The sequence below is a fragment of the Monoraphidium neglectum genome, assembly GCF_000611645.1.
Source record: "Monoraphidium neglectum strain SAG 48.87 unplaced genomic scaffold scaffold00139, whole genome shotgun sequence".
In the NCBI taxonomy this organism is placed as follows: domain Eukaryota; kingdom Viridiplantae; phylum Chlorophyta; class Chlorophyceae; order Sphaeropleales; family Selenastraceae; genus Monoraphidium; species Monoraphidium neglectum.
The window spans coordinates 1-12526 of record NW_014013489.1 but is presented as its reverse complement, the minus strand read 5'-3'; the positions used below and the strand labels follow the sequence as shown (position 1 = coordinate 12526).

The 12526-nt window shown below is 64.6% G+C and overlaps 1 protein-coding gene across 1 annotated transcript; it reads left to right on the top strand.

The window, feature by feature from the left end:
* Positions 1 to 414: 414 nt before the first annotated feature.
* Positions 415 to 12367, top strand: MNEG_1403 (putative Structural maintenance of chromosomes protein 4; the record flags this gene model as incomplete). Its single annotated transcript, XM_014050109.1, has 31 exons — positions 415 to 516; positions 667 to 756; positions 976 to 1077; positions 1168 to 1371; positions 1738 to 1893; positions 2185 to 2396; positions 2645 to 2762; positions 3078 to 3134; positions 3379 to 3496; positions 3699 to 3784; positions 4292 to 4372; positions 4583 to 4744; positions 5038 to 5148; positions 5353 to 5456; positions 5708 to 5855; positions 6458 to 6537; positions 6862 to 6910; positions 7314 to 7425; positions 7674 to 7785; positions 7978 to 8135; positions 8278 to 8354; positions 8738 to 8833; positions 9094 to 9153; positions 9320 to 9454; positions 9662 to 9727; positions 10013 to 10115; positions 10318 to 10397; positions 10761 to 10856; positions 11175 to 11316; positions 11649 to 11734; positions 12173 to 12367. 31 exons carry the CDS (start codon positions 415 to 417, stop codon positions 12365 to 12367), a joined length of 3498 nt encoding a protein of 1165 aa, XP_013905563.1.
* Positions 12368 to 12526: the final 159 nt, after the last annotated feature.

The following is a 12526-nucleotide window of genomic DNA, read 5'->3' as shown; positions in this document are numbered from 1 at the left end:
CATGGCGGGGTTCGCTGTAGCGGGGGAACACTGTACACAGAGGGCTGTGTGAGGTGAGCCACACCCCCCACCCGTAGAGACCGAGGGGGCGTTTTCATAGCGGTAGCATGTTTACCGCATGCCCTTGACAGCCTATCCAATGCCCTGCTAGGCATGAACCAGATCAGGTGGCAGGCTGTCACCCTGGTGCCGCTCCTCAAGCATCACGTGCGTGCAATGCGAAGCAATCCATATGCATTTTGGTATCAGTACAGTAAGACAAAAGGCGCCGGGAAGGTCCTGCACGCCTCCATATTTGAACGACGCAACAGCGATCTTGAGCTTATGAGCAGCACTTGAAGGTCTGGATGTGAAACCTGATCATTGATTACCTCAACATATCGTGGGGCTCGTCGTGGATAAGCGGCGAGCACCATGGCGCACCAAGAGCAGAGGCCGCGCCTAATGATCCGGCAGATGGTGCTGGAAAACTTTAAATCGTATGCGGGGACTCAGTACGTCGGCCCATTCCACAAGGTACGGGACGCGGCGCGCTGCCTGCGCTGCAATCCAGGCACGCTCTGCCATTTGCGCCCGCCCGCGCTGCGCGGCGCTGCACCAACAACGGAGCTTGACACTCCCCTTTGCGACACCCCCTTGCGTGTCATGGTGCCATTGTGCGTTCAGAACTTCTCCGCGGTAGTGGGGCCCAACGGCAGCGGCAAGTCCAACGTCATCGATGCAATGCTGTTCGTTTTTGGGCGGCGCGCGAAGCAGGTGCGCACGCGCGTCTACATGCTGCTTGTGGTGACACAACCTATGCAGTCTGCGCATGCCAGACTCTAGGCCATCACTGGCGCATGTTGCTCAGCTCAAGCTTCCTAGTAACCGCAGCCAAGCACGTGCGTTCCGCATGCACGCCTTCACACAGCCACTTGCACCTCGCTCGGTGCGCCACCCCTTGCGCCCTCGCGTCCATGTGTTGTTCCCCGACAGCTGCGTTTCAACAAGGTGTCAGAGCTGATTCACAACTCCACCAACCACCGGGCGCTGGAGCGGGCGTGCGTGACTGTTCACTTCCAGGAGATCCTGGACAGGGTGCGCTCTGATTTGTGGGTGGAGGGGTGACTTGCACGCTGGGCCAACGCAATAGAGCACGCGTGCTGCTGGGACAGGGCCAGCTCATAGTCAGAAAGAGCCAGCAGCAGCAGCAGCAGCAGTAGCAGCAGCAGCAGCAGCAGCAGCAGCAGCAGCAGCAGCAACAGCAGCAGTGGTGGCGGTAGCAGCAGCGATTGCAAGCAGCAGCGGCAGCAGCAGCAACAGCAGCAGCAGCAACAGCAGCAGCAGCGGCAGCGGCAGCGGCAGCAGCAGCGGCAGCAGCGGCTGCAGCAGGTTGGCTTCGGGTGCAAAACCATTTGGTGCGTTCGCCTGAGAGCGGCGAGTCTGTAACCCCAGAAGCGAGTTGGAGCGGCCGTGAGCTGTGCCAGCACAGAGATGGGATGATCGCAATTGGCCCGGCGTCAAATGCATCAGTAGCGTAGCTATAGCAGCAGAACAAGCAGCCCTGCAGCGACAGCAGGCAGGCAATCGGCCTGGGATGGCTGTTGCGGATCGCCCAGCCGTCCGACTCCGCGTGCCACTCGTGAACCATCTTCCCTGTGCTTTCGGCTGAGCGCACTCATGCGTGCGGCGCCGCCGGCCCTTACCGCTGTCTCCTCCTCCCGCCCTCGTCTAATGCTGCTCTGCCCCTCTCCGCAGGACGGGTCTGACTTTGAGGTGGTCCCGGGGTCTGAGTTCACAGTGGCGCGCACTGCGACGCGGTCAAACGGCAGCGACTACTACGTCAACGGGAAGAAGACCGCTGTCAAGGACGTGGGTGGCGCGGGTTGCGGCTGCGTGTGCGGGGATCCGTACGTACGTGTGTGAGCATGAGTTTGGTGTTGTGCAGGCACACACGCGTGTGTGTGTGTGTGTGTGTATATGTGCATAGGCAGCTGGCACGCGGCGCAGCAGTCACCTCTGCTGGCTGCTCGCCGTGCTGCTGCACCACATGGTATGCTCTCATGGACCAGCCCGGTTTCGCGCGCGCACAGGAGCCTCAGAAAGTGCCCCTCACCACACATTCCACTGCAACCCCTCCAACCCTGCCCTGTCCCCTTTGCCTGACCGCTGTGTCCCCTCCCCCCCACCCCCAAACACCACCAGGTGACGTCCCTGCTCAAGTCCAAGGGCATCGACCTGGACAACAACCGCTTCCTCATTCTGCAGGGCGAGGTCGAGCAGATCAGCCTGATGCGCCCCAAGGCCGAGTCAGATGGCGCGGGCGGCAGGGACGGCAGCCCTGGGCTGCTGGAGTACCTGGAAGACATCATAGGGACGGACAGGCTGGTGCCGCAAATCGAGGAGGAGGGCAAGAAGTGAGCAGCCCTGGAATCCGCGGGGCAGGGGCGGGGGCGGGCGGCTGAGCTGCGGTGGGGCTGCGGGACACGCGGCGACGGGCGGGAGGCGTGCTGCGTGTCTGTAGGTGGCTTCGACGGTGTCCACCTTCCATGCATGTCAGGCACATTTGTGCCAATCACCACATCGCCCTGTGTGTCCAGTCGGTAGGTTTGTCTGAAACCCCGCCGCGTTTCCTGCTGCCCCATCCGTTTACCGCCCCCGCCAGGCTGGAGGAGGTGACGGAGAAGCGGGCCTCCATGATTGGCAAGCTCAAGTCTGTCGAGAAGGAGGTGGAGGGGCTGGCCGCCAAGAAGGAGGTCGCGGAGGCCTACCTGGCAAAGCAGGTGGGGGCTGGTGCTGTGATCGCCGCGGGGGTTGCTGAGGTCGCTTGGGGGGCGGGGGGTTGCTGGAAGGGGGTTCCGGTGGCCTGCAGGCAGAGGGACAGGAGCAGCGTTCTTTGGGGGCAGTAGGGCAGTCTTGGTGGGATTCACCAGCCGGAGGTACCATGTGCAGGTCCGGTGAGCGGCCACTGCCGCCCGCTACGCTGAGGCAAGGCCCCCAGCACGTGCTGCCGGCGGTGTCAAAGCGCGCGCCTCCCAACCGGCCCCCTTGGCCCATGCGGCCTCGCGCCTTCGGCCCCGTGTCGGCCGTCGCGCCAGGCGGAGCGCATCACCAGCCACCTGACGGGCAACAAGCTGCGGCTGCTCAAGACTCAGGTGCGTTGTAGTGGTGCAATCAGTGGGCCGCGTCGCCCATGAATACGGGGCCAATAGGGTCTCTACATGGCCTCCACAGCGCTTTCAGCAAGGCTACTCGTAACGCCTTCGACCTGAGCGCTCCTGTCCTGCCCACGCTCACCTTGCCTCGCGGCAAGCCCCGACGTGTGCACCAAATGCCAACTGCCGCCGACCCCGAAACCCGCGTTGCCGTTGCCATCTACCTCCATAAACCTGTTTGCAGCGCGAGCTGGCGGAGGTGGACACCAAGAGCTCCGACTTTGCGGCGCGGCTGGAGCATGAGACCGCCAAGCTTGCATCTTATGGCGGCGAGCTCGACGCCGTGGACAAGGCGCACGCAGGTGGGCGGCCCGCGGTTCCTGATCCCCTCCTCCTCTTCCTCCCGCCATCCGGCACGCCTCCTCGCGTGCAGACTCTCCCGCACTGCCGTGTAAAGCCAGCGCCTGGTTTGCTCGCCCGCGGGCGCGCACTCCGAAGGCGCCTCTCACACCCTTTTCCCCTGGCGGCGGCGCTGCCGCATCCCCGCGCTCGTTCATGTGGCAGACGCGGACGCGGCGAGCGCGGCGCTGCAGCGCGACCTTGACGCAGCGCAGGCGCGGTTCAAGGAGTTTGAGCTCAAGGACGCCAAGGTGTGGGCACTTGGGGGTGGGGTGGGGGTGGGGTCAGAGGGTGACACGGTGTGTTGCAAGGCAGCGTGCGATGGTGGGCGTGGGTGTGTCCGTTTATGTGCGAGAAGGTGTGTGCACTTGTGTGTGCACTTGTGTGTGTATGTGTGTGTGTGTGTGTGTCAATGCGCGCGCACACGCTCGTTCGTGCGATGCACCTTGGTTGTTTTTCTGCGAGGAGATGGTGCTGCTCCTGGTGGGTTTAGGGTTTCGGGTTTAGGCTAAACCCTTAACCCTGGGCAGCGATCAACTGATCGGCAGCGATGGTCGAGGGCGTTCAACGGGTTGGATGGTGCCGATGCCCGTTGGAGCACCTTATCTACAGGAGCTGATGGGACTGCACAAAGCCGCCAGCTACGGCTCCCTGCCATTCCACCCTTCCCGTCACCTTCTCCCCTCTCCGCCCCTCGCCGCCGCACCCCACCCACTGAACCCCAACACTAAATCCCAAACCCCAACTCTCAAAACCAGGTGCGCACCGACCTCAAGCACCTCAAGGAGAAGCTCAAGAAAGCTGCGGCCAAGAAGAAGGCCGACGGCGGGGAGGCAGAGGTGGGGCGCCCTTGCCCTCCACCCAGACTTAGATGGGCCTGCAACCGACCGACGGCTGCACCTCCATGCCCCGCGGGCCCCTTTCGAAAGCCGCAAGGAGCGGGAACGCCATGGCGTCGCCTAGGCTGCGGCGGCGCGGCCCCCATTCCCTGCTGACGCCGCTGACGCTCTCAACCCGTGAACCCCGTTGCTCTCCCTCGAACCCGCCAGACCCTGGAGTCGGACATTGCGCGCTGGGCAGAGGAGGCCCCCGCCGCGGAGGAAACCGCCGGGAGGCTGGCCGCTGAGCTGGCGGAGGCTGAGGGGAAGCTGGAGGGGCTGCTGGAGGGCATCAAGGGGGAGGTTGAGGGGCACCACCAGGCCCTGTCCAAGGTGCGATTGGAGAATGGGTGTTGGACCTTGATCAACCAGAATCCGAAGCTTGCAGCAGGGTGCTCATCAGTGCTGATCTTGCGAATTCACAATGGTGGGGCTGCATCAGTGACCCGGCGGTCGGGCTAACAGATTTCGTCGCCCAGCAGCAGTGACGCCAAGGCTGCCTCAGCAGGGGTCCTCCCGCTGCTGACGCCGCCCCCTTCTCCTCGCTCGTCATCACATCTGTCACCGCCCTCACCCCCGCTCCCTACCCCCCTTTCCCACCCCCCTCTCCTAACCCCCGTCCCCAGGTGCGTCAGGAGCTGGCACCGTGGGAGGCCCAGATGTCGGAGGTCCAGGGCCGAATGGAGGTGGCCGCCAGCGAGAGGGACCTGCTCAACCGCCGCGGGGAGGAGGCCAAGGTGGGGGCTTGCACGCGCGTTTGCACGCGAGCGCGCGCGCATGTGTGTGTGTGTGTTGAAGAGTGCAGACCATATCTATTTTCGTGACATCAGAGAACTGTGTGCCTTGCAGCCGCCAGGCTGCCTGCTCTGGTGGGTGCAGGTGAGATTAGCGCATCAGATTGCTGCCGCTGCCGTCTGCGCGGCCCCGCGGCATCCCCCCAGGCGCGGCTGGAGGCGGCGCGCGCGCAGCTGGTGGCGGCGAGGCAGGCTGCAGAGGACAAGGGGCGGGAGATCGCAGCCATTGAGGCCGAGTCTGCTGCCACCAGGTCCGTCCCTTGGGTCCTGAATCTGGGCCGTCTTCTGACTGCGACGGGGCAACAGCAGTGCGATGTGTCCGCCACAGTGACGCTGGGGCGTATGCTTGGGCGCTCTGCTGTTACTTTGGGGAAAGCCATTGGATTAGCCGGCGCTTTCATTCTAAAGAGTCTTTCAATCGGCCGGCCGCCTGTACGACCTCATCAGCCGAGCTGCAAATCGAGGCACAAGAATATCCCGCGCACACGAAACGCCCCCGCAGGGAGAAGGCCGCCGCGGCGCGCGCCCAGCTGGAGGGCGGCGCCGCCAAGGAAGCCGACCTGGAGGGCCGCCTGCGCGCGCTGCGCCAGCGCGTCGCGGCAGCAAAGTCGGAGTCGGCGGGCGCGCGCAGCGCCGGTGCGGTGGTTCAGGTGGGCGGGGGACGCGTGTGTTTTGCGGGGGGTGATGATGGCGCGGGCGGGCGCGGTGCGCTGTCGGGTGGCAGGGGGACCGGACCCAGGGGCCCGGGCAGTGGGCTGTTGGTCGTCTCTGGACTGGTTTAAGTATGGCAAATCGAGCTTGTGGCACTCTGGAGCCGTGGGTCTCATCGTCACTCCATGGCAGGCTTGGCCATTTACACTTGCTGCACAGCGTAGCAATGCAGGGCTATGGCAGCAACGCAACCCGGTCTAGGTGTAACTAATCAAATCACTGCAACAGCACGCCCATCTACAGCCCCTTGCCTCACCATCGCAACCTGGCCGCTCCTGACAATCGCCCCCACACAAATCATAAAGGGCGCGTGCACACGTGCTTATGACCATGAGCATGCGTCTGCACCTGCTCGCAGACGGCCCCACCCTCCCCCCACTTTCACACAAACACACACTCACGCAATCACTCACGCACAAACACAAACACCACAAATACGTCCACACATTTACACATGCACACATGCACATTATGATGCAACCACTCACAATCACGCGCACACAGTCTGACACACTCACTCAATCTCACTCATTCCATTCAGGTCCTAATGGAGGCCAAGCGCAAGGGGGAGATCCTGGGAGTGCTGGGGCGCCTGGGAGACCTGGGGGCCATCGACGCACGGTGCGAGGAGACGAGCACTGGCGTTGCGCGCACACACGCTATCTGCACTTGGCACACCTGCATGCAGGCACATAAAAGTGTGTGTGTGTGTGTACGCGCGTATGCGTACGTGGTTGTAAGTGCGTGCATGCGTGTGATGATGCATGCACACACACAAGTGTGAGACGAAGCCGTATTTGTCAGCGCAACCGGCCAGGCCGTGTGCGCTCCCTTCTCATCACCCAGCATCCCTCGACGCCCCATGCCCACTGTTAACATTCAATGTCTGGCCCCCGTCTTTCCCCTGATCTTACGGCACCCTCCTCCCGCCGGCCCCCGATTCAGGTACAACGTGGCCGTGAGCACAGCCTGCCCAGCGCTGGAGTACATCGTAGTGGAGACCACCGCAGACGCACAGGCGCGCACCCTCGCAGCCCGCACCCCCCTCAACAGCCGGCGCCCCACCACCGTAGCTGCCCCCAGTCCGCTTGCCGCTGCGTTCTGCGCCGCCCCCCGCCGGTGCTGGCCGTTCGGATTTCCTCGTCCGGATGTCAAATGCTGCAAGCGTGGCTGTGACATTTATTGAGTTTGATGCGTCGCAGGATCCTCGGGCAAAGCCCTTCTCCTTGTAGCAATCTTTGCGTCATAAGGGCTGATTCGGCGCCCCGCCCCCATATCGCGCACGCACAACCCGCGCGTTCCTCTCACCCCCAACCCGCCATCGACCCCCATCCTGACCGCCACTGACCACCATCCCGCCCCGCTCCCCGGGCCGCCCCTGCCCTCTGGACCCGCAGCGCTGCGTGGAGCGGCTGCGGCGGGAGCGGGCGGGCGTTGCCACGTGCCTCATCCTCGAGAAGCAGCGGCACCTGGTGGCGGCCATGGAGGAGAAGGTGGCGCCGCCGGCTGGTGAGTGATGGCAATCCACTCGACATGGGCTGTGCTCTTGTGCTCTTGTTGAAGAAATGGCATAATCTGCAGAGGGGAGTCGGAGCCCGTGACAAGTGTGTGCGCGCGCGTGCATGTATGTGGCTGGGGATGTGAGTGCGAGAAAGAGTGTGAGCGCATGTGTATGCGCGTGTGCGTGTGTGCAAGTGAGCGTGTTTGCGTCTTGATACAACAGGGGTGGGATCCCGGGCCCCTGACCCCGCCCGCAGGCTCCCAGCGCCTGTTTGACCTGGTGCGAGTGAAGCACCCTGCGGCGCGGCTGGCGTTCTGGTACGCGCTGCGCAACACGCTGGTGGTGGAGGACATGGACACGGCCAGCAGGTGGGGGGCCAGGGTGTGTGTCTTGACGCGCGCGTGTGTGTGTGTGCGTGTGTGTGCGTGTGTGTGTGTGTGCACACGCGCGCATGCGCACACGCATGGGCCTGCAAGTACACAAGAGTGAGGGCGAGGGGAACGTAGTGTGAGTGTGGGTGACACTCCCCCCTTGCCCCTTGCCCCTCTGCCCCGCGTCAGGATTGCATACGGCGTGGGCCGCCAGGACGGCCGCTGGGCGCGCGTTGTGACTGCGGACGGCCAGCTTATTGCAGAGAGCGGCACCATGAGCGGCGGCGGCAACCGGCAGCTGCGCGGGCGCATGCGCATCGGCAGCGCGGCGCCGGGCGCCGGCGCAGGTGGGGTTGCCGCGGTGCCGCTGCTTGTGGCTGCTGTTGCAACACGTCACTTGAGGAAGCCTTCTATTTGCAGTGAGTTTGTCTGTCCCATGGCAGGCAAACACAACACTCGAGGACTCAACCCTCAACCATTGGCTCGCAGGTGCCGACGCCAAGGCCCTGGAGAAGGAGCTGGCGGCAGCGGAGAAGGAGGCGGCGGCGGTCGAGGGCGAGCTGCGGGTGCGGGGCGCGGCCGGCGGCGTAATTGGTGGCAAATCGGCTTTGCACAGGCCCGCCAGCTTGGTTGGGGGGGCGAGGGGGCCTGCCCATTAGCCCTGATGTTTGAGTATGATATTGGTGGGCTCTGGTGCCCTTTTGCTGGCTGCTTTCCTCTGCCTGTGTGCCTCAACGAATGGCATCATGGACGCAGTGCACGCACTCACGCCCCACGATTTGGGTAGCTCTGCACAATTCCTGCAAGCACAAACAAGCTCCTTTGTCTTTCCAGCGCAAAGCCCAACGCCGTCATCTACACACACACACACACACACACACACACACACACACACACACATACACGCACACACAAACACACACACACGTGCGTGTGCGTGTGCGCCCAGGCGGCGCGCGAGGCGCGCGACCAGGGGGAGCGGGCGCTGGCGGCGCTGGACAAGCGGTTAGCAGAGCTCGAGCTTGCGGCACCCAAGGCCGCCCAGGTGCGCGGCCAGGGGATGAGGAAGGGCGGGCCGTCGCGTGGCAGGGAGCGGTGCCAGGGGGGAGGGGGGCAGGGGCACTGCAGGGTGCGTGGCGAGGGGCGTGTCCCGGTCTCTCGCCGGGACGCCCCGGCTGGACGATGGTGCGCCGCTGCTGGCCATGCCGGTGCGTCATCACCAACATGGAAGTATGCTGCTGATACCTTCAGATTTTCGTGTTCATGACGTCATGCCGCCCTGCTTGATGCTGACTCGGATCTCAGGTGGCTGACGCAAAGCAGCAGGAGGCGGTGGACGTGGAGGCGCGGCTTGCTGAGCTGGAGGTGAGGGCGCGCACGTGGATGTGCGTGTATTTGGGGAGGCTGGAGTGGTGGGACTTGCGGTGCACACACACACACACACGCACACACACACACACACACACACACGCACACAAACAAACACATAAACACACATACACACACACACACACTGCCCCCGCCCCCACAGGCGGCCACCCGCGTGTCCAAGGAGGACGCGGCGCGGCTGAAGGACCTGGCCGCGGCGCTGTCAGGGGAGACCACGGCCCTGGCCAAGCTGCGGGCCAGCTGCGCGGGGCTGCAGAAGAAAGCGGCAGAGATCCAGGTGCATACCTGTGTATGGCTGTGCACACGGGGGGCATCAAGTCTGTGTCGCGTTTTTGCGGTTGCAATTGTGTGAGCGCGTAATTGTGGCTGTCTGCACGCTGCCTGTCTTTCTCACGTCCGCGACATCCCAGTCAACCCTACATTGATCAGCGTTAGCAGCATCACCCTGCACAACCCAACCCCAGCCAACGCCACCCCACCCCAGGCCAAGATCGACGGCGCCGGCGGCGAGGCGCTGCGGCGCGCGCGCGAGCGCGTCTCCAAGCTGCAGGTGCGTACGCCTGTACGCATCGCCCCAGGCAGGGGCCGCGCGCGGTGGCCGCCGCTCTGAAACAGCTGCCTGCGGCTCCGCCCCACCCAGTGCGGCTCTCCATGCGGCCCCACTCGGCCAACTCATCAGACGGGCCTCCTTTTTCTGTCTTGATGCGCTACGCATATGCCGCTTTGTTGACGTTGCGGCTGTCCCCTGCATTGACGCGCACTTGTGTGCTCCTGCGTCCCCTGCATTGCCATGCCAGACCCCATCATGCATACCCTGACCCCTGAATCCTTGCAGGCCACGATTGGGGAGTGCGAGGCGGTCGCGGCGAAGATGCGCGCACAGTCAAAGGCGGCTTCAAAGCAGCTCGACAAGCTGAGGAAGGACGCCGTCAAACAGGGTGGGTTTGACCAATCTGGGGCGCGTTTGACCGCGTTTGACTGTGCGTTGTCCGGGCCGTGGGCCGCAGCCCTCGAGCACACTCCAGGTGACCCCCTGCATGGCCTGCCCCCACCTCGTGGGCACCGCCACCCCGCTCCCTGGCAGCATCCCCCCGCTTGATTGCAAACACAACGCATGGCGACGTGTGCTGTCTTATGCAGGCTCCGAGGTGTCGCGGCTGGAGGCGGACATAGCTGGCGCCCTCGAAGCCCTCAAGCAGCTGGAGGCAGATGCGATGGAGGTGCGGCCGGGGCCAAAGGCGCCGGTCACTCTGCCGAAGCTGGCCGCAAGCGCTTCCCGGTGGCCCCGCGCGCTGCGGTCGCAGCTGGCGGTGCGGCCGGGGCCCGCCGTCTAACGGGCCGACTGGCGCGGGCGTGACGTGCGGGCGAGCGGGGGTTGCGCTGGCGAGGCGCCAGCGGCCGCGTTTTGGAGGCGGGCGGGCTCCGGTGCTGGATGTGCCCCATGCCGCAGCCGCCAAGGGGCTTGTCGTGCACCGACAGCGGCAGCACGTCAGTCTCTCTTGGCGCCTCGCCCTGTATGCGGAAGCGCCACCAACTCGACGCCCTGCGGCCCCGTCACTTGATGGTGGTGTTCTTCACCTCAGGTGATGGTGGCCGTGGAGGAGCTGCAGGCCGGCAAGGGCCAGGCTGACTCAGCGCTGGAGGGCGCGCGCAAGGCCAAGGAGGACAAGCAGCGAGAGGTGCGCCCCCCGCCGGCGGGCCCTCGACGCGCGCGGCTGCCTCGCCCTGACCCATGCGCTCTGCCTGATTCAGGTTTGCCCAGGCACATCGGAGACACGGCGCGGCTCAGCGCTGCGGCCCCCCTTCCCTTGCAGCGCGTTGCATGTCCCGGCTCTTTCGACCTGAGCAGAACCTCAAAACTGGAATGGACCAAACACGACAATCAAGTTCTTGAAACAGTCACATAAATAATTGAATTCTGCTGCTCTTAACCCCTATCAAAGCCATGGCCTTGAGCTGATGCTGTATATCTTACATAATCATGACGCCCCCCCCAGGTGGGCGTCATCAGGGGCGTCCAGGTGGAGCTGGAGGCGGCCCTGGAGAAGCTGCGCGCCGCCAAGAGGGAGGCGGCCGCCAGCGCCAAGCAGCTGGAGAAGCTGCTGCGCGCTGACGAGGCGAAGCTGCAGGAGTACACGGGTGGGGGCAGGGTGGGGGAAGTGTGGGGGTTGTGCGTGTGCGAATGCTGTGGCCTGTGTATACAGTGTGCTTGTGTGTGTGCAGGCGTAGTGTTGTGGAGAGTTACTGCTGTGCTCCTTGGTCAGGCGTCTTCGCAATCACACGAGACAGCTCAAGGCTGCGCGCCAAGCGAGGCTGACCTGGGGTTGCCGCTTGGAGCCGGTCCGGCGCCAGCCAGCGCTCGGCAGCAGCCCCGCAGCCCGGCCCCTTCGCCCCAGCCCCTGCTCTCCTCCCTAAAACCCCCTGCCCAACGCCGACGCCCCCGCCCCCGTCCCCGCCCCGACACCCTCCAGACGCGCCCGCTGCTGAGCTGTCGGAGGCGCAGCAGGCGCTGGCCGGGCCCGCCCTGGCGGAGGCCATCGACGCCGCTTTCTTCCAGGTCAGGAGGGACTGACAACCACCGGAACTCACCACTGGATGAATTAGTAGATGCTTTCGGCCGCGTGCGTGGCGCGCTTGCACATGCAGCCTTGGTGTGCGCACTTCTGTGCGATGCACTGTGGTCCGCTTGTGATTGCGGAGGGTCAACGAGCGCCCCGGCTGACGGGCGAGAAGGCACAGGGCGCCTGCCCACGCACACAGCCGTGCGCATGCGCGGTGCTCGCGGCGCCCCCTTGCGCCTGGCACGCAAACCCCATCGAGCTGCCGGGGCATCTCACACCCCAGCCGAGTAGCATGTTCGTACCCACAACACACACACACACACACACACACACACACACACACACACACACACACACACACACACACACACACACATCCTTCCAGCTCCTCCCACGCCCTGCGGCTCTCCTAACGCCCCACCCTACCCCAACAGGTCACCGTGCTTGAGGAGCAGCTGCGCGGCATGAACCCAGACCTCGCAGCCATCGAAGCCTACAGGCAAGCGCAGGACTGGGCGCACGTCCCTGGCGGCACTTGCTCCCCTCGACCGAGGGCGGAGGCCGCGCTGCACTGCAGCACTGCAGCCGACCGCAGCGCGCCTGTCTCCCAGCGTGTTTCTGCCCTCTGATCGCCTCGTGCCTGCTCCCCGCCCGTGGCGCGGCCCCCGTCTGCGTGCAGCGCATGAGGTGCGGCGGGGCGCCCTCGACCCCTGGTGACGCAATGGTTCTCCCCCCACCCACAATGGTTCTCCCCCCAGCGACTCGAAAATCCTTGCCCAACCCCACAC